The 22554-nt window shown below is 37.2% G+C and overlaps 1 protein-coding gene across 2 annotated transcripts in view; it reads left to right on the forward strand.

The window, feature by feature from the left end:
- The first annotated feature begins 92 nt into the window (after positions 1 to 92).
- SCYL2 (SCY1 like pseudokinase 2) overlaps positions 93 to 22554 on the forward strand; it is a 41322-nt gene continuing 18860 nt past the window's right edge. Inside the window, exons 1-8 of one of the 2 annotated variants that reach the window (XM_055710636.1) lie at positions 93 to 240; positions 5132 to 5336; positions 13285 to 13442; positions 17146 to 17290; positions 17871 to 18020; positions 18637 to 18858; positions 19715 to 19831; positions 22052 to 22177. In XM_055710636.1, coding sequence (XP_055566611.1) covers positions 5160 to 5336; positions 13285 to 13442; positions 17146 to 17290; positions 17871 to 18020; positions 18637 to 18858; positions 19715 to 19831; positions 22052 to 22177 — 1095 coding nt within the window. In that variant the 5' untranslated portion in view covers positions 93 to 240; positions 5132 to 5159. The remainder of the gene's footprint in view (positions 241 to 5131; positions 5337 to 13284; positions 13443 to 17145; positions 17291 to 17870; positions 18021 to 18636; positions 18859 to 19714; positions 19832 to 22051; positions 22178 to 22554) is intronic. The other variant, XM_055710637.1, reaches the window with a different exon arrangement.

Here is a 22554-nt window from a genome sequence, read left to right on the forward strand (position 1 = left end):
CACTTCCCGCCCCCCTCCGCCTCCCCCGGCCACCGCCCCAGCACCGCCCCTCCGGGGCGGAAGTGAGGCGCGCTGCGGCCGCCTCCCTCCCCGGCGCTGTGCCTGCCGCTGTCGCTATGGAGTAGCTGGAGCGGCGCTGGGGCCGGAGCGAGAGACGGAGCCGGCGTGACAGGCGGTCCCGCCGGGCCGACAGGGCGACGCGTAGCCGGGCGCTGCGCCGGCAGCTTCTCGCGGGCTCAGGTAAGAGGCCTGTCCCCCGCGCCCTGCGGTGAGAGCGGCTGCCCGTGGCCTAGTGGCATTGCGCGGGTAGGGCAGGGCCCGCTGGCTTCGGAGGAGCTGGGGCGGCGACCTGGCGTGCCAGGAGCCCGGCGCTGCGGGGTGGAGGGGAACGGGGCCGTCCTAGGGGCGCCGTGATGGCGTGAGTCGGGCCCGGCGGGACCGCTGAGCGGCCCGGGCCGGCGGGTCGCGAGTAACCTTCCCGCAAGCGCCGCTCGCCTCGGAGCGCGGCCGGCGCCCGCCCGCCCGCCCGCCGCGCAGGGAGCGCTCACCGGCCTCGGGGCCGCGGGAAGCGGGGAGTCCCTGCGCGCTGCTGGCGGCAGTTTCTCTCGGTGGAGCGGTGCGAGCCCGGTCTCACCGTAAACAGCGATAAATGCTTTGTCCGGGAGGACCGGCCCGCAAGAGACAGTGCAGGGGTTTGTGCGGTATATAGGTTAGGTTTTGCCTGTTAGCAGGCGCCAGGCAGACCCCCGTGCATGCATCGCTGAATAAAAATCAAGAAGGTGACTTGCAGCGAGGGCAGCTATGCCGTACCTGTGCAGTGCGTCGTTGCGTTTGATCCTCCTGTTTTTGTGACAAGTGCGAAAGTTTGGTTGTGCCTGAAAAATGTTCGGGTTTGGTTTTTTTCTTTTGTTTGGTGGAACACAGTTGTTCTAGCACCTGTTTCTTCTGTGAATCCATCGTTGTTTGGGTCAGATGGATGGGATGGAAGTTTGAGTTGGGTGGCATGAAGTACCCACGCGCCTGCCTGTTGCTTTGGTTTGCAAAGGGGAGTCCCAGCTTGATACAGGCCCAAATACTGGTAGAGTGTATGATGCGCAGCTGTACAGTGTGCGCCCATATACATTCATCAGATGAAGCTTTAAATTAGTTCAAGGATAACTTTTAAATCATGCAGTTGTTTTACATGAGTGAGAAAAAATGGTGAGGAATCTTTGTACTGGATTTACCTTTATTTGAACAATTTTAATGTTTCACTTCATTTCTTATTGTTATCTTGACTGTTGCTTCTTACCCTGCTAAATGATTAAGTCGTCATTGTGCTGAGGTATTGTTGCTGATGTACATCAGCATAAAAACCATTACTGATTGTGAGGGGAATTCATGAAAACAACACACCAACCATTTATTTTTAGGATTAGTTGCGGGTTTTATGGACCTAGTATCAGTAGCATTAATATTACCCATGAAATTCAAACAAGAAGAAATCAAAGTTCTTAAACGTTTATTGTGTGTCCTGTGTTGCTTTTCTGAATGCTGTTACTCTTAAGATCGTATGCTTTTCTAATTTATTAACCTTTTAACTTGAAATGAAACTTTCATTGTGGGTGACAGTTAATTGTCCTGTGGTTGTTCATTTTTCTATAATTAGTAGTTCAGTCTTAAAAGAACGGAAGAAACCAGTTTTCATGCAGTTGAGAACTGAAGTTGCATATTTCAGATATGGTTAAATCATCATGGTTTGTGGTGTTATACATAATACCCAAAATGAGGTTTTTTGCATGGTTTTTCTAGGTACATTGTCCCTGTTGATACATACTGCGTTTTTATGTAATAACATTCATTTTTATAAAACAAAATACACTATATTGGGTTACAGTCCAAATTTTGACATGAGGAATTCTACAAATTTACAGTTAGATGGATGTAAACTTAAAACCCAGGCTGCTTATTGAGAAGTAAGTTTCTCAGTAGTCCTTGCTCAGTAGCTAAATTTAACAGTCGTTTGCATATTGTCAAGCTGGAGAGGAACAGGTTGGACAGGGTCTACCAGGCTTGATTTTTAAATCCTAACCCTTCAGACACTGGAATGTTGTTAACATTCTCACCTAGTGGCTTTTCCAGGCTTCTCACTGCAGTCAGTCTGTCACCCACAGTAGAGGGCACTTCTGATTTGATCAATGCTGCACCGTTTTTCCACTACCTGTATAGAGAAGCTCCCTTTCAGATTTCTTCATAATATCTCCACAATTAATTTTGCGAAGTCTCTCATTAGTTTTGAGAGTTCTAACGCAGGATTGTGTTGCACTGATACTAGAGAAGGTTTGATGGCATGAAGGGAATGAAACAATGCAAAAAGCACAAGATTTAAAACCAAATAAATTAGATTTGTTGTTATCTCAAACTTATTAGGATTGATTTTATAGTCATTAGCATATAGAGTTTGCCCCATGGAATAGCTGCAGAATAAAATCTCTGAGAGCTGGAAATACCTGTTGCTCTTATTTAGAATACTCGGAGATCCTTGTTTCTATGTATTTATCAGGTTAATGAAAAGTTCCTTTATATAGGGGTATTAGACATTGGCTAACAGTAGTTTGGTTTAGGGCTGCACATTAGGAATTGCATGCATTTTTCCATAGCGCAATTCATGAGGTAAAATTAATATATTGTAATAAAATGTCACGTACTGTAGCAAAATTACTTAATAAAGGAATTCTGTTTCCATAACTTATTTCCAGCTATGTTCTCAACAAAACAGTTAATAGATACCAAGCAAGTACATCATTACTCTTAAGATTATTTCATTGTATTCAGACTCAGCTTCTTGTGTCTAAAACTCAGTCCCCATAATTGACCAGCTCCACACTGAACATGCTTGTAGTCGTATCTGGTTCTGCTCCTGAGTAGTAGTCCTGTTGGAACCATAGCTATTTCTGATTTTAAAAGTTGAGTATTTGCAAGATCGAGATCTGTGCAGCCAGATACCTTTCTTTTTTATAATATATTTTCTTAAAACTCCTAGTCTGGTTCTTCATTTAGTAGCACAAAGTTGTGTCACTCAGCTGACATGGAAACTGGAGAAACAGCTACGGAGCCACAGCATTAGTGCAGTTCTACATTTCAGTGTGGAAGAATACTGAAGGTGGGATGTAGCTGCCACAGTAATCAAGGTAGAGCGGCATAGCTCTGTTGCTTCCAACACTGTGCTAGCATCAGTGTGGAAGAATACTGAAGGTGGGATGTAGCTGCCACAGTAATCAAGGTAGAGCGGCATAGCTCTGTTGCTTCCAACACTGTGCTAGCATTTGCTTAGGACTAAGTTAATAGAGTTACACACATCTACACTGGAAAGAAGTGTTGGGTAACTCCTACAACTTCTTTAGACTTCTTTTAGTATGTTTATTACCTCTTCTAGAAAACAAGCCTATCTTTCTAATTTAATGTTAATCACATTATTTGTCCTGATTCCTAGTGGAAGCAGATCTATAGTACCAGGGGGAGAACATGGGCATGTCCAAATAACTTGAGTGTGGTTGATATCAGTCAGGTTTAATTGAGGTATACAGGTGTCAAAAATAAGTTTCTACAGGTTTTGTGAGATTAAGTAGCTGTGAAGAGGAAACAGACTCCATCTGTGTCTTGAATCTGGAAAAAGCTGTGGCATAAATGCATGTATTGTCAGATGCCAGATAATCTATGTAGACAAGAACATATGCCAATGTATATAATACAGTGGGAAGAGCTTTAATGTGTACAAGCAAGCACCTCACATCCAATCAGAAGGGCTTATTTTTTCCAGTGCTTAGATTATTTGTTAATGTCTTTTGCTTCTTTTTTCCTTGTTACTGGGACTTGCCAAACATCTTCATCACAGCAGGATCTTGTCTTTCCATTTGAATGGGAATGATATTCTCTAGTTCTCGAAGAAATAGTTTTACACAAATTATATGCCAATAAATGGAGTATATGACAAATAAGACCATAATTGCAAACGGTATTTCTGCAGATTTGAGTACATTTGCTGATGTGCTATGTTAAGTTTATTTTGCTATAGGTTGAAGGAATAGTACTCTTCACACCTTATTTGAAAGACAGAAGGAAGAAATATCCTTAAGTGTTGCTTTTGAATCTACCACATAATACTGATTTCAGGAAATCATTTCTTTGTGCATTCTCTCTTCATCTTTTCTCACACCAATAAGGAAGATTAACGTCTGTCTTTTATTTGCTGTTTGTTTCCTGTCTTCATTCTTTCTTGTGTATCCATTATCAAAGACAATTGCATAAATGGGACATAGGCTTCAGAACTTCTGTCTGGCAGAATAGGCAAGTCAGATTTTTTGGAACTGATTATGACAACTCAGGAATCTGTGGAAGTACACACTACAGGGGAGGAGGAACTAAATTGTAAGCTGCCACAGTCTTTTAGCTTTTAAATTGGCAAGGTGATTTAAAAATCTTCCTTGTGCAATTTTGTTAAAATAAAGCATGAGAAGATGGTTTCTTTTTTCCTTCCCCTGCAGCAACTTATTAATACTTAGAGTCATTAATACTTAGGTCATACAAATAGTAATGTCAGCGATCTGATGGGTAAAATACTGAATTTTGAGCTTATAGTTTGTCAAGCACAGTGTAGGAAAGAATGTGTTTTTGACTCGTCTTCTGTATAATACACATCTATTCTTTTGTTAGTCTGGGATCTTAAGCAATCTTTCCCTTCAGAAAACCTGTAGTTCATGAGTAATAGAATTCAGGGTTCCTTTGGATTTAGTTCTCTTTATTGCCTGATACGGATATACAGGGTGTGAACCTTTAACTTCATGGGAGCAGTTTATAGATATTCAGTTACCTATTTTCAAGAAATGATTGAATTTCTCAGTCCTTAATTGCTTTATTAGATCTAATGAACAGTGATCAAGTTTCCGAGGAGTAGAAGCAATGGCATGTGATATGTGTATGCATGTGAATATGTATAACTGCAAAGCCCTGGAAGTTAAATTTCAGTATTCTTTTTGTGGGCTACTCCTGTATCCTGTTGGATCTTTGGTTGGATGTTACAGCTTTCAACATGTGTCTCATGTTAACAGAAATTGTGAGAGGTCTGTGAAGCATTTTTTTCTTGTCTTTGTAGGATAATACATTGGTGCACAGTTGAGACAATGGAGTCCATGCTGAATAAATTGAAGAGTACCGTTACAAAGGTAACGGCTGATGTCACCAGTGCAGTCATGGGAAATCCTGTTACCAGGGAATTTGATGTTGGCCGACATATTGCCAGTGGTGGTAATGGTCTTGCTTGGAAGATATTCAATGGAACTAAGAAATCAACAAAACAGGTGGGTTGTCAAGTAAAGACCTAAGTTTATAAGCATTAGATAACAGACTGATAGGTAGCAATTGGTAAGTGGCATTTAAAAACAAAATCCAACTGGACAGACTAACGCTAAAGCTAGTACTATAAGTGAAATGAAACGAAGAACTCAACATTATTTAAGTATAATGTTCTCAGCTACATAGGTGATAATTGCTTTAAACCTTCACTGCTGGAGAAGGAAGTGGTTCTGCATTCAGAGCATACAGTTTGAGACCAAGATCAAGAATTAATCTGAGTTAGAGGTGATCTGACAAGAAGGAAGAAGTTTGTTTTAATATGGATCAGTTCCTGAATGTGTTTTACCTTGCAGCTTTTTTTGGCAGAACTGTTGGCTTACAGTTTAAAGTAATCATGAAGTATGCCATCACTTGTTCTCAGCAAAAGGGACTCTTTTTTTGCTCAGCTGCCATACAGAAATTGAAGAGTCAGAAACGTTAAGTCATGAGATAGAGGAGGTTGTAGAGGAAGTGAGTCGTGCCTTCCCTGTGCTGCTTTCAGATCAGTATTATTCCCTTTTAGTTTCCTTGAAGTATTAGAATTTAGAGCACTAGTATATAAACTTCTGACTCACTTGAAGCCACATGTGTATATGATAGTGGGATTGTGACTTTGGAAGAAGGTTTGCCAGAAACAGAGCTTAAGAACTGTTATTATACAAAATTATTTCGTTGTACTGGAGAAATGTGAAAAGTCTCTTTTCAGACTTGGAGAGGAAATAGAGTTTTCAATGAGTAAATAGAACTTGCAATGAGTAGAAGTGTTAATAACTTAAAGCCTTCAGTTAAACTTGATGTAGAGTCACTTAGACAATGAATCAGCTTGCTACAGATGAACCAAAAAGAAATGGACAGAAAGGAATAACTTCGGAAAACATACACCAAATCTGTTAGATGGTGGGAAAATAAACTGTAGCAAATAGAGAAGAAATATACTATGCAGAACTGTCTCCTCACCTGGAGTACTGTGTTTAGCTCTGGGGCCTGCGGCATAAGAAGGATGTTGACCTGTTGGAGTGGGTCCAGAGTAGGGCCACAAAGATGATCAGAGGGTTGGAGCTCCTCTCCTATTAGGAAAGGCTGAGAGAGTTGGGATTGTTCAGCCTGAACAGAGAAGGATCTGGGGAAGCTTTATAGCAGCCTGCCAGTACCTAGAGGGGGCCTACAAGAAGGCTGGAAAGGGACTTTTTACAAGGGCATGTAGTCATAGGACAAGGAGTGATGACTTTAAGCTGGAAGAGGGTAGATTTAAATTAGATAGATGGAAGAAATTTTTTACTGTGATGGTGGTGAGGCACTGGAACAGGTTGCCCAGAGAAGCTGTGGATGCCGCATCTCTAAGTGTTCAGAGGCCAGGTGAAACGGGGCTTTCAGCAACCTGGTCTAATGGAAGGTGTCTCTGGCTATGGTAGGGGAGTTGGAACTAGATGATCTTTAAAGCCCCTTCCCACCTGAACCATTCTAAGATTCTATGAAATAATCTGTGGAGAATGTGTGATCTGATTGTAGCAGAATTTGAATAATGTTAAGCAGGTATTTTTTCATGTTCTCAAGCATTTGTCTAGCTGTTGCAGAACTCTGTAGTATTTTCTGAATTTAGCCAATGTACCAGTTGGGATTTTGTTAAAAATCTTATTTAACTATACAAAGAAGTGATAGCATTGCAGGTATGGTAGTTGTGATAGGTTTTATACAATCTTTGTGCCCAGTAAGAATTTGACCTGTAGCAGGTGCAGCTTTAAGGTCTGGAGAGTTGTAGTGGTTTCTTTTACTGCCTAATTGACAGAGTGTATGTAACTTGGTTCCTGTCAATCATGTTTTTCAAGCTTTGAATGGCCACTGATTTTGCAGTTTAGTTAGGTGTTAACCACATGTGGTCCTGGAGTATATCTGTAAACACTGGCTAACGTGTACATTTGTATGCCATCATTAGTTATTAAAAATAGAACAGCGCTTGTACTGCAGGCTATTTCAGATGGCTCGTGATTTGACATGCAATTACCATTCATTATTAATACTACCAGTGAGGTAACACCAGGTCAACATTCAGTTTGCCATTGCGGAATAAAACTACACAGCAATACAGTTTTATGTTGTGTTTTATTGCAATATATCTGTTTTTTAACAATATTTCTTACTTCTTTTGCATGTACCTTTTGAATATTGGCTGGGCAATATGGAAGTGGTTGACTGTCATTTTCCAACTGGTAGCAGTCATTTTTGTGAAGTGATACACATTTGCTGTATTGGAAGTGTGTGTATCTAGTTAGAAGCTACAAACAGTTTTTTTACAGTAAATGTGTATTGTAATCAGACAAGCAGGATCTAAGGGCCTATTTGCCCATGTTGTTGTCACTTTACATTAACACAAGTAATAATTTTAAGTTATTGTAGCCAGATAAAATAGCTAAATTTTGAATTTTAGCATTATAGCAGTAGAGCTGATCAGAAATATTTGTTCTCAGGATAAATGGAAGTCAGTAGTCTTACAGAAGCTGGTCAGCTGAAGTTAAGTTTTCAAATATGGGTTGATTCGCTTCCTATTTTAAGTCAGTGGACAGTTACAAATATTCCATATATGGTGAGAGTAGAAATGTATGATTCTATTCCGCTTTTCAGAGTTCCACCTGGTTCCTGCCTTGCTGGTTTTCTTGGATTTCTGAATGGTTACTTTTTTTAATGTGTCTTGTCTTTTCTTGCTTACTTTGTGGGTGACTGAATAACAATCTGACAGAATATGGGGCAATTACTTACCTGTGTACATATGTTTGTCTGATAATATTTGATAGCTGATTTGCTGCTGTTTGTTTGAAAGATTTATGAGTCTTTTTGGCAATATGTGTATACATGAAGTAACGTGGTAATTTTACAGTATATGTTTCTGCTTATGGATTTAACTTTGTCTGTATGCACTTACATTTTTTTCCGGTACAATATGGCACTTGTCCTTTCTTCTGCTTAGAAAGTGCAATCATAAATAAAGAAATAGGTTAACGTCACTTAATGTTCTTGTTGCCAGCTCAGTCATAACACCAACAGAATTAAGGAGATAATGGTTTACACTGAAAGACTACTGTCGTTGTGTTTAACTTTTATTGTGGTAATACTTAAATATATTAATTGTAGGTAAGTAAGCTTTCTGCTGTTTTGGCTGTGCATATAGTAGCTTTGAAATGAAAGCTTTCTACTATTCAAACTTTAAAGGCTATTTCATTTTAAAACTGAAGTAGTTGTATTGTATGCCTTACGACTGAATGAAATGAATGGGAGAACAGAATTGTAAAAAAACATTGGCAAGCTTCTAAAAATAAGCCCCCCAAAAGCTGGAGGAAAATCTTTTTCTGGCAAAACCCAGAGTAATCCTGGAATGCTTTCCAGTATTTTAGATCAGAGACTCTTTTGCTTTGCACAGTGGGAGGCTTTGCTAAAACATCATGTATTTACATATTGAGCTACGTTTGATTATTCATTAAAAAATGCATGCATGCATATGGTTAAAATAGAGAACAAAAATGAGAGGGAAAACAAACATAAATGTTCTAAAATCAAGCACTCTGACTGCTACCTTAAAATTTCCTTTGCTTTTAGATTCATGACTTAGTCTTTAACGTGATCACATTTAATTTTTTTCCACGAGAGCGCTACATTATTCAGTCCACAGGATGGATGGGGAGCTGTAGTTATTAAATGTTTTGTGTGGATTTTTTTCTTCCTTGTTGTTCTGTGCTTAGTCTCTGGCATTATTACTCCACATTGTTCAAAATGTCGTTGAAAACAGAAGGATTTCAGTTTCTGTAGCATTCATCATTATAGTGCTTGAACATTCTACAGGTGTTGTTAACGTGCTTTCTCAGTACGCAATGAGATGAATAGGAAGAGGTATTGCTATTCCATTATCATTATTTCCACAGCTTTTAGAGTCTTTAATTTAGAAATGTTTTGTAGTTTTGTGTGCATCTTTTTCGACAACAGTGTTTTTCTGAGGTCTTGCCTTCTTCCTCTTGGGAGCAGGACAGAAAGCATCACATGCATTAGTTGCTTGGTTGCCTTTTTCTGGTTAGGGAGAATTATTTCTCTCTTCTTTCCTCTTTCCGTTATTTTTGTTTAGTTTTTCTAGCAATTGCATTGGCTAAGGCAGGGGCAGAATTTTTGCATTCTCTTTGTTTTATAAAGTGTTTATGTGGGTAAATAAGGACATATTTTAAACTGTCAGTGCGTGTTTCAAACTGGTGCGTGTTTCGTAAGGATTGCAGGATTGCAAATGGATGTGGAAGATGCGGTGGGTTGACCTGACAAGTAACCAAGCACCCACACAACTACTTCCCCACCTGGAGCAGGACGGGGACAGAAAATAGGAAGAAGAAAAGCAAGAAAACTCATAGGTCAAGGTCCAGACAGTTTAATAGGTGAAAGAATCAGGCGGGGAAAACAAGCTAAGCAAAGCAAATTGCTCGCTACATCTCACAGGCAGACCAATATTCGAGCTAGTCTCCAAACAGCAGCCACATTGGAAGCTGCCTTCTTCCGCTACCCTAGTTTTTATCACTGAGCATGACGTTATGTGATTTGGAATGGCCTTTTGGCCAGTTTGGGCTGGCTGTCCTGGCTGTTCCCCATCCCAGTCTCCTGCCTACCCATGGCCCACTCACAGTGTGTGGGTAGAGTGGGGGAAAAAAGAAAACCTTGACCCTGTGCAAGGACTATTCAGCAATTGCCCAAACACTGGTGTGTTGTCAACATTGTTTTAGCCACAAATCTGAAACACAGCACCATATGGGCTGCTATGAAGAAAGTAACTCCATCTCAGCCAGACCCAATACAAAGGAAAACTGCTCAAAGAAGCTGGGAAAAGAAAATTGGGACATTTAGTGATTAACAATGTAAGGATAGAAGAACCTTTATGAAGGGGTGTATCAGTGAATACCAGGACTTTGGCTAATGGTCAGCAGGATTCCCCTGAAATACACAGGCACAGTCAAAGAGAACTGATACACACTTTTCTGTTGTGTTCTAGATGAGTTAATATGATTATAGTCCAGTTAAACCATGTCCTGTGTCTTACATGTTGTAAACAATGCTTACTCTTGTTTGCACAGGTGGTGTTTAATTCCTTGGCAAAGGCATTGCAGAACTTAAGCACTGATCTTTTCAGCAATTCATGTTAAAAATTCTGAATTGCTGGCAGTAACAACTGACATTTTCTTGAAAGTCTTCATCCTGGCAGACACTTGCATGGTACACAACATAGAGCTGTCTGATTGTTATCACTGAGCTTTACCTAACACCACTTTGAAGTTAATGCTTGGCCTAAACGTATGGGAGGTGAGACAGGTGTGGGCTACCTCATGTTTGTTGACAGAACTGCGATTTACACTTAGATCTCAAGTGGTCGGTCTAGTCTCCTACATACTTGTCCGTATTTCCAAATGCAAGTATTACCAGTATACTGTGTTGACACAAGAGCATGTTGAGCAAGGTGTGTATACTTGCTATCACATAATGAATGAAAATTTGTGTCGCTAAAGATAAGGGTTGTTTTGTCTCTGCTTTTTCACTTTCTGTGTATTTTTAAAAAATATATTTCTATATTATATAAAATATATAAAATAAAAATATTTTAGTCTTTTTATGTCAAAATTATTTTTATATCACAAAGTCAGAATTATGACACAACTGCATAATTAAATAACAAGTAGTGATCTGCAGGAGGAAGCTACTCTTCAAACCTGTGAAGTGAAAAAAACAAAGTGGAGGCTCTCAGAGCTTTCTGTGGAAAGAAGTAGTTACTATGTAAGCCTTTGCAGGCTTTCATCTCAGTAAGGGATTCTATTTCCTGTAATTACTTTCATGGAAACTATCAGCTACAGTCAGTAGCCCTCCTTTTGGGGGTTGAGTATCAGTTCTTGTAAAACAGAAAAGGAAAAATAGAAATAATGTGTTCATAGCAAAAATTTGAGGGTTATTTGGTTCACACAGCATAAAACCTTGCATGCTTTTAAATGTTTTCAAGTGTACTATATAGTTTCAATACTTTTTGTGCATGGAGAGTGTGTTCTATGGCCAATGACTCGGCTCTCCATTTGTACCACAGTATCTGATGACTTATGAGGGTTAAGATATTATATTGTTGATATAGAATTCCGCATATAAAAATCAATGTTGATTTTTGGTTCAATGAAATTGAATTTCAGAATGCTGTATTTTGAATTATTAATATCAGAACATATTTAACATTTTAGTGTGCATGAGCAGAGGTGGCTGTATGCTTTCTTCTTGTATCAGACATATTACATGAAAATGAAGGTATTGAAAGCAAGTTGTCACACAGCTCAAATTATTTTGATTCTTGGCACTTCACAATAACTAAGTCTATGTGTGAGCTAATTTTGGATATGTAAAAGTTCTGTCAAACTTCAAACAAACAATGCAGGATTGTAGCAAGCACCAACAGAACTTATTTATAAGCATTGTGAAATCAAACCATTGCTGATGTCCCATGCTATCTGATTTAAGCATTCACTTTCTGATTCTTTTGACTTGTCATTGAACAGAGTGCTTTCAGAAGTGCTGTATTAGCTTGAAATTTTGTTATTGATCATGTACTGCTCAATACATTCACACTTTGTACTGGATTTTTTTAAATAGTGGGTATAGTATATATCTTCCATCCCCTGTCATTGGTTCCTCCCTGCCTTGTGTCAATGTTAATGTTTGATCCATGACACCTAAGAGCTGGAGCAGGGAGCTGGTATGGATAGGAGCAGGAAAAGCATAGTTAATTGAGTTATAGATGTTCAGCTGCTGATGGCTTAGTGAAACAGGAATCTGCCAAAAAATAAACCTCAGTTTTTTTGCTGTTAGACTGAATTTATTTTTTATATAGTCTATTTCTAGAAGTCTTTTTTTTCTAAAAAAAATCAATAATGTAACTGTTCTTGTGAGATTTCAATTAGAATAATGGTTATAAAATGCACAGTACAAGAGCATAGACTTCCTCTTGGGACTAAAAACTGAATTTTCATGTAATTTTCTACTGGTTTCTAGCCTTTATTATTATTCATGATACTGCTGCAGGAGTATAAGGAAGTCTCTCTTTCACGGTAAAATTTTAATTCCTTTTTCTTTGATTGATTTATTTATCTTATGACTTCCAAGATGGTGAAATAATCTAATTTTTTATTTCACGTCCATCTCTGTAATTTCATAGTTTTGTATAAATTTCTTAATTTTGTCCCACTCCATTTGCAGAGATTGGTTGGAAAAACTATTTTCTCTGTTTTTAACATCTACTGTATTTCTGGGACTTCTCTTTACACATCTTTAAGCATTAAAAAATTCTTAATATTGTGTCATGTGAATGGTCTGATCAGATTAATTGAGTGCTGTGACTCTAAATTATCTTCCATGAATGTCTAGTTTAATATAGATCATACTGATTTGGAGCAGGACACTGAGACACAGGATACTGAGACAGGGTCTCATTTATTAAGGCACCATTTGATATATTTAATGCCAAATGAATGCAGATATGCTCAGAATATTTTAATTGTTCATAGTTGATGTAAATGCTTTCATCTACTTAAAATCAAGCTGATTTCTGTCCTGTGGATCTGCTGCTGTGTCACTGTGTAGATATGGGTTGTAGTTTACATATTACTGTTTGTAAGAGAAGGAGCAGTAGTACCTTAACTCTTAAAATAGATATTCCAGAGGTTATATACAGTAACCTGTGTGATTATGACTGGGACAAAATAAGGACAACGTGTATTGATGTATACATTGAAAGACTTATTGCATTGGTGGGATTGTACTGTTGATTCAAAAAAATGTGTGTGTGTTTTTATGTAATTGTGTATAGGCTTTTTTTTTTTTGGCTGTGTTACATACTGAGTTAATTTTGTTGTTTATTTCTAGGAAGTGGCTGTTTTTGTCTTTGATAAGAAACTAATAGACAAGTATCAAAAATTTGAAAAGGATCAGATAATAGATTCTTTAAAACGAGGTGTTCAACAGCTAACCAGGCTTCGACACCCTCGTCTACTTACTGTTCAACATCCATTGGAAGAATCCAGGTAAACTGTAGTAAAGTTGAGAACAGACTTTCTTAATCACTGTTTTGTTATTGGACCTAAAATATCTGGAACATTCAACACATACATCTGATGAGATGCAAGTTTACTGTATTTACTCATGTGAGAATGGTATTCATCAACTCTCAGACTTTTTTCCCCCCAAGCCATAGGATGCATTTTTGGTGTGAATATAGTTGATCTAATTAATAATCTCTTGCACGATCTTAGTCCAGTTGTAACTATAAGGCTACACATGACCCTTACAACATGAAAATGTGGTATGGTTTTCTTCCAAAATTTTGTTTATACATTTATTCCATTTATGAGATCTATGTACTTAGTGCATGTGAGATTGGAGATTTTTGGTAAATTGTATGTGTTGTGGCCACATACGTGCTTAAAAGGTCCTCACATGCCAGTCAAAGGAGACAGAATGTGTGTTTTTGTAGTGCTTGTTTATGTAAAGTGGTCACTAGGCACAATAATGGGTTAGTCTTAGAGATCCATTGTTCAACTGTAATGATAACAACACACTAAAATCTTACAAATAAAACGTTTTCATGTTACAATATAAAGCTGATACTGAGCCTGCTGAGGAAGATGATGACATTTCAAAAGTTTTTTTCCAAAGTAGTTTTTCTAAATGGTAGCCTAATAGCAATACACGTTATGTTTCTTTCCAAACTTCTACGTTTTTGATTGTGTCTGTTAACCTGCATTTTTTCGAATGTGCTGGCTTCTAGGAGCTGATTATACTATAGGAATGCTTCTTCATCTTTGTGATGCCTACCTTGGGGAAGATTTCTTGTCTATTCGTAGATATCTTTCCTCCACTACTAAACACATTTCGCATTAGCAAGGGTTCAAAGCTGTCATGGCTGTATGGTTCAGTATGCCCCTTACAAAAGCCTAAGGAAGATTAATCAGGTAAATTAAAGACAGCTCTCAGTACTATACAACAGTAAATAAACTATTACGTGGTAAATGGCCTAGGGTCGTCTTGGTCATAGTGTATGCAAGTGAATCCCAAGAGTATTCTCCAGGCTTCTTCCAAAAATTGTCACACGATTTCGATTGACTCGGCAGCTGTATCTGTAATTATTTTTTCCCTGAACTCTGCACTTCAGAAGAAGAGGCTATGATTCATACCTGGAAGTGTTAAGAAAGCTTTAATGCTGTTCTTGTGAAGAATTTAAGCCTTTTGAGTAAAATTAACGGTGTAGTAGTACCCTATGCCTAGTAGAAACACCGGCAGCACAAAACCTGTCTAGTTGCTTGCTGTGCCAGAAACTGATGTAACAGTTTTTGGAGGGGGTTCATAAATGAAAAATTTGCTTAGAATATTTGTGTGTGTAACCTTGTGCAAGCATGCTGTAAGATTTCTTTAGAATTGCACATTTTTTTCAGAGTGCTTATTCTTGAAGAAATCTGTCATGTGTTCCTTCTGGCTAGACTGTACCTGGTCTTTTTTTGTGTCTCCAAAGTAACATACAGTTGTTTCAAACTGCTTAAGTTCACCCTTTATTCCTTTTTTGTGGGGCAAAGGGACACTTGGTGTACCTGCAGAGCTGAAGTAGATATAGAAAGAAAGGACATAACTTTCTGAAACTAGTGTGTAGCTTTTCCACTATTAGAATATTTCTACTCCAACTTATTGGTACTCACCATAATTTAGTGTAAATATATATACATTTTTACATGCATTTATATAATGAATAATTATTTATACAAAATATTTAATATAAATTTACTTATAACTGGTCTTGAATTCCAGTAACAGCACAGATGAGCTATATTATTCTATATTTAACTTGTTACTGGAGAAAAGGATAAAAAAGCCAAATTATAAGTTCACTCATGATGTCATTACTACCCATTAAAAACAGTAGTAGTGTGAAGAGTCTCAGATACTTAATTTGCCAGACATTCCATCTGTTGCTGTTTTTCCTGAAGCATATACATTTTTGGCCATCACTTTTATTTTTAACTTGTTTTCTTTTTATTATCTTACACTGCATTTCATTTTGATATTATTCAGGGAACTGTTAAAGAAGCAGCACTGTATGGCAGACATAAGCTTCTGCAGTATTCAGTTGCTTTAATTAGATTTGGCCCATCCTTCTGTTACTCTGGTTTGGGTCCTTTTGTTTAATTAGCTCCTAAAGTAAAAAATAAACAGCCATCTTTTTATTCCCTCAAAACAACAGCAATCAGAGTGTTTATGTTATGAAAATGACGGACTAACTGTTCCCTAGGTATTTTCTGTTATCTGTGCCTTAACCTTAACTAAATGTATAAGCTAAGGGCTTTGTCTTTCTGTGCTCTGATTCTTCCTTGTAATTACTACACAAACAAGTTTTATAGTCCTGGTTGTGTTAATAGAGACATGAAAGGGATGGTGTTAACAGAATGCTAGGGAGGAAACCAAGCAAAGAATTTCTGTCAGGTTGGCTGACACGATTCAATATATTTTAATTTTCAGTTGTTTTTCCTTCAGAAAGACCGTAGATGAAAATAAAATAAAATTAAAATCTGTATGAGTAATAAGAGGTTTTCATGTTTCATCAGCCTTACTTTACTTCAAAGAGCAAGCTTGTTAATTATTGAGATACATAATTACTGTGTGGTAGATTCATGCTGAGGGATCATGTCTTCTGTGATATTTTTGTGGAATGAACAAGAAGTTAGGCTTCTGTCGTCTTGCCTATAACTTTATATTCAAAAATATATCTTTATTACTGTTACTCAGTCTCACTTTTCTTTGTTCATACTGATGCAGTATTTAGTGTTCTCATGAATTACTCATCCTTAAACCAGGAGTGTATCCTACCATCCATATAATGCTTTCTTCAAGAAAACTTTAAAACAAGTAAGAAGTAAGGTGCAATGCCTGTTCAGAGCTTCCATCGCTGTGCAAACCAGTATGAAGAATGTGAAAAATGACAAATAAATAATGTGGATAATGTATAACAGTACATTGTTTTCAGGACTTTGAAATCGGAGATTGTAACACCGTGTTTCAAAATCAGTCCACTTTATGGGTGAAAGTTTGCTTCATCTGTGCTTTTCAATCACTGTTGACACAAAAATGCTTAAAAAAGACTTGTAGTTTTTCATGAAGATAAATAAATAATAGATAAAATAATGTAGAAAACAGTCACTTAGCATGCAAACTGCAGTTCATACAACTGTTTTTGTGTTTGCAGCTATTATTTTCTATTTATTTGCAAAGTAAAAGAATATTCAGGTGCTACCTTATGTTTTATTAATGTTGTATCAGATGGTTATCTGACCACATTAAGTATTGCTTCACTCAGGGACATGTCAGTTAGGCACAGCTAAAAGCCTGTTTTTACAAGTTTTGATAATAGTAAGAACTATTTCTTTGATATTCCTGGATCAGGGCAAGAAAAACATTGTTTTGTTAAAACTTTTTATGAAGCATTGTGTGCATCATTAGTGATGTATGTGAATGTTAGAAAATAAAATAACTTCTAATATTTTTTTGAGTACTTCAGATATTCATATATTTCTCTTCAGTATAGTATTACTTTTAAGAATTCCAAACTTGAAATATAACATGGTTTTAGGTAGCTTGGTGCTCTGGTAATGTGTAATACTATGTTTGTGTAGTTCTTTATTTGCAGTCAAGAGTTTTATTACATTTATTTACAAGAAATGTTATTATGTATTTCCTGTACAGGGATTGCTTGGCATTTTGTACAGAACCAGTCTGTGCAAGTTTAGCTAATGTTCTTGGCAGCTGGGACAACCTACCTTCTCCTTTACCATCTGACATTAAAGAATACAAACTTTATGATGTGGAGACCAAATATGGTTTGCTTCAGGTATGACATAGGTTGTCCGTATAATTTTCTTGTGCTTTTAGTATTAATGATTGTTTTATAAAGTTTGTAAACTGCTAAAGTTTTGTCTGTGTATAGTAAATCAGATAATTGGAAGTGAGAGTTGATAGTGCCCTGATCACTGTATAAGAGAGGATGAACCCTGGAGGCTCTTTTTGCATATTCTGATGTGGATAAAATGAAATCAAATGAATTTTTATTTTCCATATAAATATCTATGCTACAGCTGTCTCTCCCATATGTGAATCTTTTTTTTATCTTCTGTGAAGGAGCAGTAGCTCCCAGGTTTTATTTGGTGAATACGTTGGTCAACTTTGAAAAGCGTTATTATTCTTATGCTGTGATAGTTAATTGACATTAGTAATCTCATCTGCTGATTACCCATCTGTGTTGAATTTAATTCATACATAATTTTTAAGACATAGCCTAAAATAGTGGTGAAGAATTATTTCTTAGTTAACTTACCAGTTTAACCATGATAACAAGAACAGAATTTTTGTAAATGTATTATAGGATACTTGGGGTAATATTTAAACTGAAATGATGATTTTTTTATTACCAGGTTTCTGAAGGCTTGTCATTTTTGCATAGCAGTGTGAAAATGGTCCATGGAAATATTACTCCTGAAAATATAATTCTGAATAAGAGTGGAGCTTGGAAAATTATGGGCTTTGATTTTTGTGTCCAGTCAACAAATCCATCTGAACAGGAGGTAATAGATCTTCATAATCATTAAATTTCAAAATCAGATCTTTGTATGAAACCAGTTTCATGACCTTGCATTTCAGTACAGAATAATTTACTTAATATTCACCTCTATATTTTGTTGGCAGGAAGTCTGAACATTTTGGCACGTGTTAATAAATTGGCACAGGTCTGGATTGAAGTGCTGCCTTTGGTCATCACAGAAAAAAGGCACCTGAGTTGGCTCAGTGGAGTCCAAGTAGACTAATGATGGTTTCAGACAGAGTCTGAAGCCTGTGCCACTTCTGCTCACCTGCATGTGGGCTACCTAATTTAGTCTTTTGCATCCACTCAGTGCCTGGTTGCTGCCTCCTAAAATGAATTCCCATCAGAGCTCATGTTTGCTCTTAACAGTGTGCATTGATTTTACATTACACTTCCCAGCTCTAATATTCAGACTTAACTGCATCAGCTAATCGCTCTTAAGATATGGACACAGAATCTTAGCAGTTTTGTATTACTCCATTTCTGTTTCATTCAAAATGGATTTTGAGTGATTTATTATTTTTTGCGGCTTGAGTTTCTTTTTTAAAATGTTCTCTAAAAATCCCTAGTAAATGTACTTCCTTTTACTTCTCTTGTAGCCAAGGTTCCCTTGTAAGGAATGGGATCCAAACTTGCCATCCTTGTGTCTTCCAAATCCTGAATATCTGGCACCAGAATATATTCTCTCCGTGAGCTGTGAGACAGCCAGTGATATGTACTCTCTAGGAGCTGTTATGTATGCAGTGTTTAATAAAGGGAAACCAATTTTTGAGGTCAACAAGCAGGATATTTATAAAAGCTTTAGTAGACAGCTGGATCAGGTATTTATTCTATTTGTGGCTATTATTCATTGATTTTCATATTTGAAAAGTTAGTTTTAAAATAGGTTTAAATATTTAGAACACAATACCAGTGCTCCAACATAAACAATCTGATACCTTGCATGCTATCTTTATAAGAAAAAAGAATCTTAGCAAAATATGGAAAATAAAAATATGTGTAGAGAAGGTTACATGTGTTATCTTTATAAACTACAAATTTAATTTTTCGCTTGATTTCTCTGTAAACCTGTTGAATGCTGGTTTTGTGGAGTAAGTACTTTCTTTACCTGTTGGGTGAACAGTATTAAACGCAAGGCAGTGAGTGACCTATGATGCTGAAGGTGGCTGAGTTTAGAGTGATTTGATCATTTAACATTGCAATTGGTATCCACTTAACTATCAGCTATTTCACATTCTTTGTGGACTATGAATATTACCAGAACACAGTTACTTGGATCAGCTGCCATAAAGTATGTTCATATGCAAGTTTCCTTTCTCGTAACTTCTTTGGGTGCCCATTGCTTAACAGTGTGTACTGTGTTTTAATGTGTAGAGACAGTATCTCAGATGATAACATGTACCTGGCTTAAAATACTGGGGGTGTGTTCTCTGATAAACTGAACCCAACAAGAAGTTGGAAATAGGGGAGTGTGACCTGAAGTGGGTAGGCTGTTGGGAGACAGAAAGAAGATTATGAGGGTTCAGAAGCAATTGGGTTATGAAAGGGGAGAGGAGAGGGATATCAAAGGCGTGGGTAGAGAGACCATCAAGAGGACATAGTCCTGTTGTATATTGAAAATAGTTAAATGCAGGATTTTCTGACTTCATGGTGCGTGTGCTTAAATTACTTATGCAGCTGAGCCGTTTAAGCTCCAGTACTCTTCAGAATATACCAGAAGAGGTGCGTGAACATGTAAAGCTACTCCTAAATGTAGCTCCAGCAGTCAGACCAGACGCAGATCAAATGACTAAGGTCAGTTCATGGAAAATACAGCAGTCATAGGAAAGAGGGAAAAGTGTTGGACTTGTAGAAATAGTAGATCTATTTTAAAGTGTTTTCCTTTAGTTGAAATGTTAAATACTTTTTATCTGTTTTTGAAATAATGATGTTAGCTGATGCCAAAAGTTGTCCTTATGCTGACCTTTATTAATATGGAAGAAAAGGTTGCTGAGACAGAATTTAGAATGTTTCAATGCCACACTATTTTGTTGCTTTCCAATACAGCTGGAAGTATTTTCTGTGCTATGTTTTTATACAATTCAGTCTTTAAAACTGTATTGGAAGGATTTTAAAGCCATAAAATTTTAAAGGGCAATAAGCGTAAGGATTAACTGTTGGCTTATGATTTTTGGTGTATTCTTAAATATGCAGAAGAATAGCTTAAAATATATTCAGAGCTTACTTGCCGTAGTAAAGCAAAAATTAATTGCAAGTAGGATAATTTAAGTTTTAATTCGACAGACTCTTCCTCAGCTTTCCTATCTGAAAGTAGAACTTAAAAACATGATTCTTCCTTTGTCTTATACCCTATTTTCTCATGTATGATAACCTTTCAGGTTCCTGCTTACAGATTTGCTTAGCTAAACAATTTTCTTCTTTTCCTGTCATATAAAAATGTTGTATGCAGAGAGAGAAATCTTAATAATCTTGACAGTTGGAGGAAAATAGCGAGTGAAGAAGGGAGGGGGAACAGGTGGTGGTTCTGCCAACATATATGCTGAAACATGGGAAGTGAGGAAATTGGCAAATACTACTTGGGTATCAACTCACTTGTCTGAAGGACCAACAAACACATCTGTAAATGGTTGTATTAAGCAGTATGGTTTTATAAAGATGTTAAGCCTTTTTTTACCACATCTGTACTGCAGACTGAATTGTAGGGCAGGAATATTAGAGCTTCAGTTCTAAAAGCAGTTATGGCCAGCATGATGTGAGCTAAAATTGAGCTTGTCATGGGCAAGTTTACTTTGCTAGCTTTAACTAGTTTGTGTTAACCTGTGTAGGATTCCATGATCACATACATTTTGGTGTATGATCTAGAAGACAGGATTTAAGTCTGCAGTGCAATCTAGCTTGAATTCTTTGCTGATAGATTATTCTCTTCTATCTTGCCCTGCTCCAGTCTTTTCTGATTCTTTTTTTCTTTATTGCCGTACTCTTACTGGCTTCTTTTTCTGCCTTACAGCAGAGCTTCTTTAAAGGTTGTTATATTTTCTTTTATATTTTTTTTATTCTTTTATATATTTTCTTTTGCACAAATTTTTCAACCAAAACCTAGTGTCTAAATAGTCTTGAGAGACCATGCTTGGTCTTTTAACTGTTGCAAGCCCATGAGGTATAATATATCCCTCCCTAGCGGGAAGGAGGAATCTTACCCAGGCAAGTTTTTGAATGCAGAACTTTTCTTTCCAGTCTGTGTAGGTCTGGGATAGACACTCTTCTGTCTTTTTTGTTCATCTGCTAACTGAAAGCAGAATATATGGCGATGGATTTTTATATAAACACTCTTGTTATCATCACGCATTTTTATCTTTCATTAATGATGAAGCAGTTCAATCAGTATTAGTTTGATATACCATGGCTATAGATGAAACCCCCTGGTATTTTGCTGGTGCCATTTTTATAAGCCTGGTCTATATATATACATTGTTATAAAATTCTTAAGAAGGCCTATGCCCTCTTTGCTGAAGTAATATAAACATGGGAGAAACTATAGTGGACAGGTTGTCTGAACATTGGAGGGAAATGTATGTAATTACACATTTATTGCTTATAAATGCTTGTTGATACATTATAAGTTTCCAGAGGGGGGTAGCTAGGTCTGGATGGCCTAATAGGTAATGCTTTGTTGTAATATTAAATAGCATAATTATTCATAGGAGAAGTTTTAATCAAGGTTTTTACTTTTAATTCCTTTTTTGGTAAACAAAAAGTTAACTTAGATGCACATAACATGCATGATTTTCTTCAAAATGCTAGGAAAATTACATCTTAATAATCAACCTTTATTTGAGAATATTATACTACTTAGTATGTAAAAATGTACTTTTCTAATTGTTAGTTGCAGGCAAGTTATTGTAAAGGTTTACTGTAGTACACTGAAAAGGTAAATAGATGATTATATCTTGGAGTCTTTGTAACAGTTTCAATGTTGTCTCCCTCCAGATCACAAGCTTTTGATCTTATTTTTAGATACCATTCTTCGATGATGTAGGAGCAATGACACTTCAGTATTTTGATTCATTATTTCAAAGGGATAACCTTCAGAAATCACAGTTTTTTAAAGGGCTACCAAAGGTTCTGCCAAAGCTACCTAAGGTATGTCTGTATGATGTCTTGAAATAGTGAGTTAAAAAATATGTGAATATCTATTAACAGTGTGAATCCTGGAATGCTGGACTTTATGTGGCATTGTACCATAACAGACTGCCATGAGACTGTTAGAACATAGTAGAAGAGACGGGGAGATTAGAAAATAGTTGGTGTGGAAATACTCCTCAGCTATCAATAATTCTTTAAATAGAAGATGCCAAATTGTGCTATCAGTACATGTAAGGAACCATCTTTGCATGTCCTCTTGTAGTTCATCCCACTTTGAAAGGGAGTTGTCTTCTCTCCACTTGAAAAAGCTTTCCTTTTGTTTCCAGGTGCTATCATAGCTCTTTGAAGTCATCTTGCCACCTTTTCTCCCAATA

This window comes from Falco cherrug, chromosome 5 (assembly GCF_023634085.1).
Source record: "Falco cherrug isolate bFalChe1 chromosome 5, bFalChe1.pri, whole genome shotgun sequence".
In the NCBI taxonomy this organism is placed as follows: domain Eukaryota; kingdom Metazoa; phylum Chordata; class Aves; order Falconiformes; family Falconidae; genus Falco; species Falco cherrug.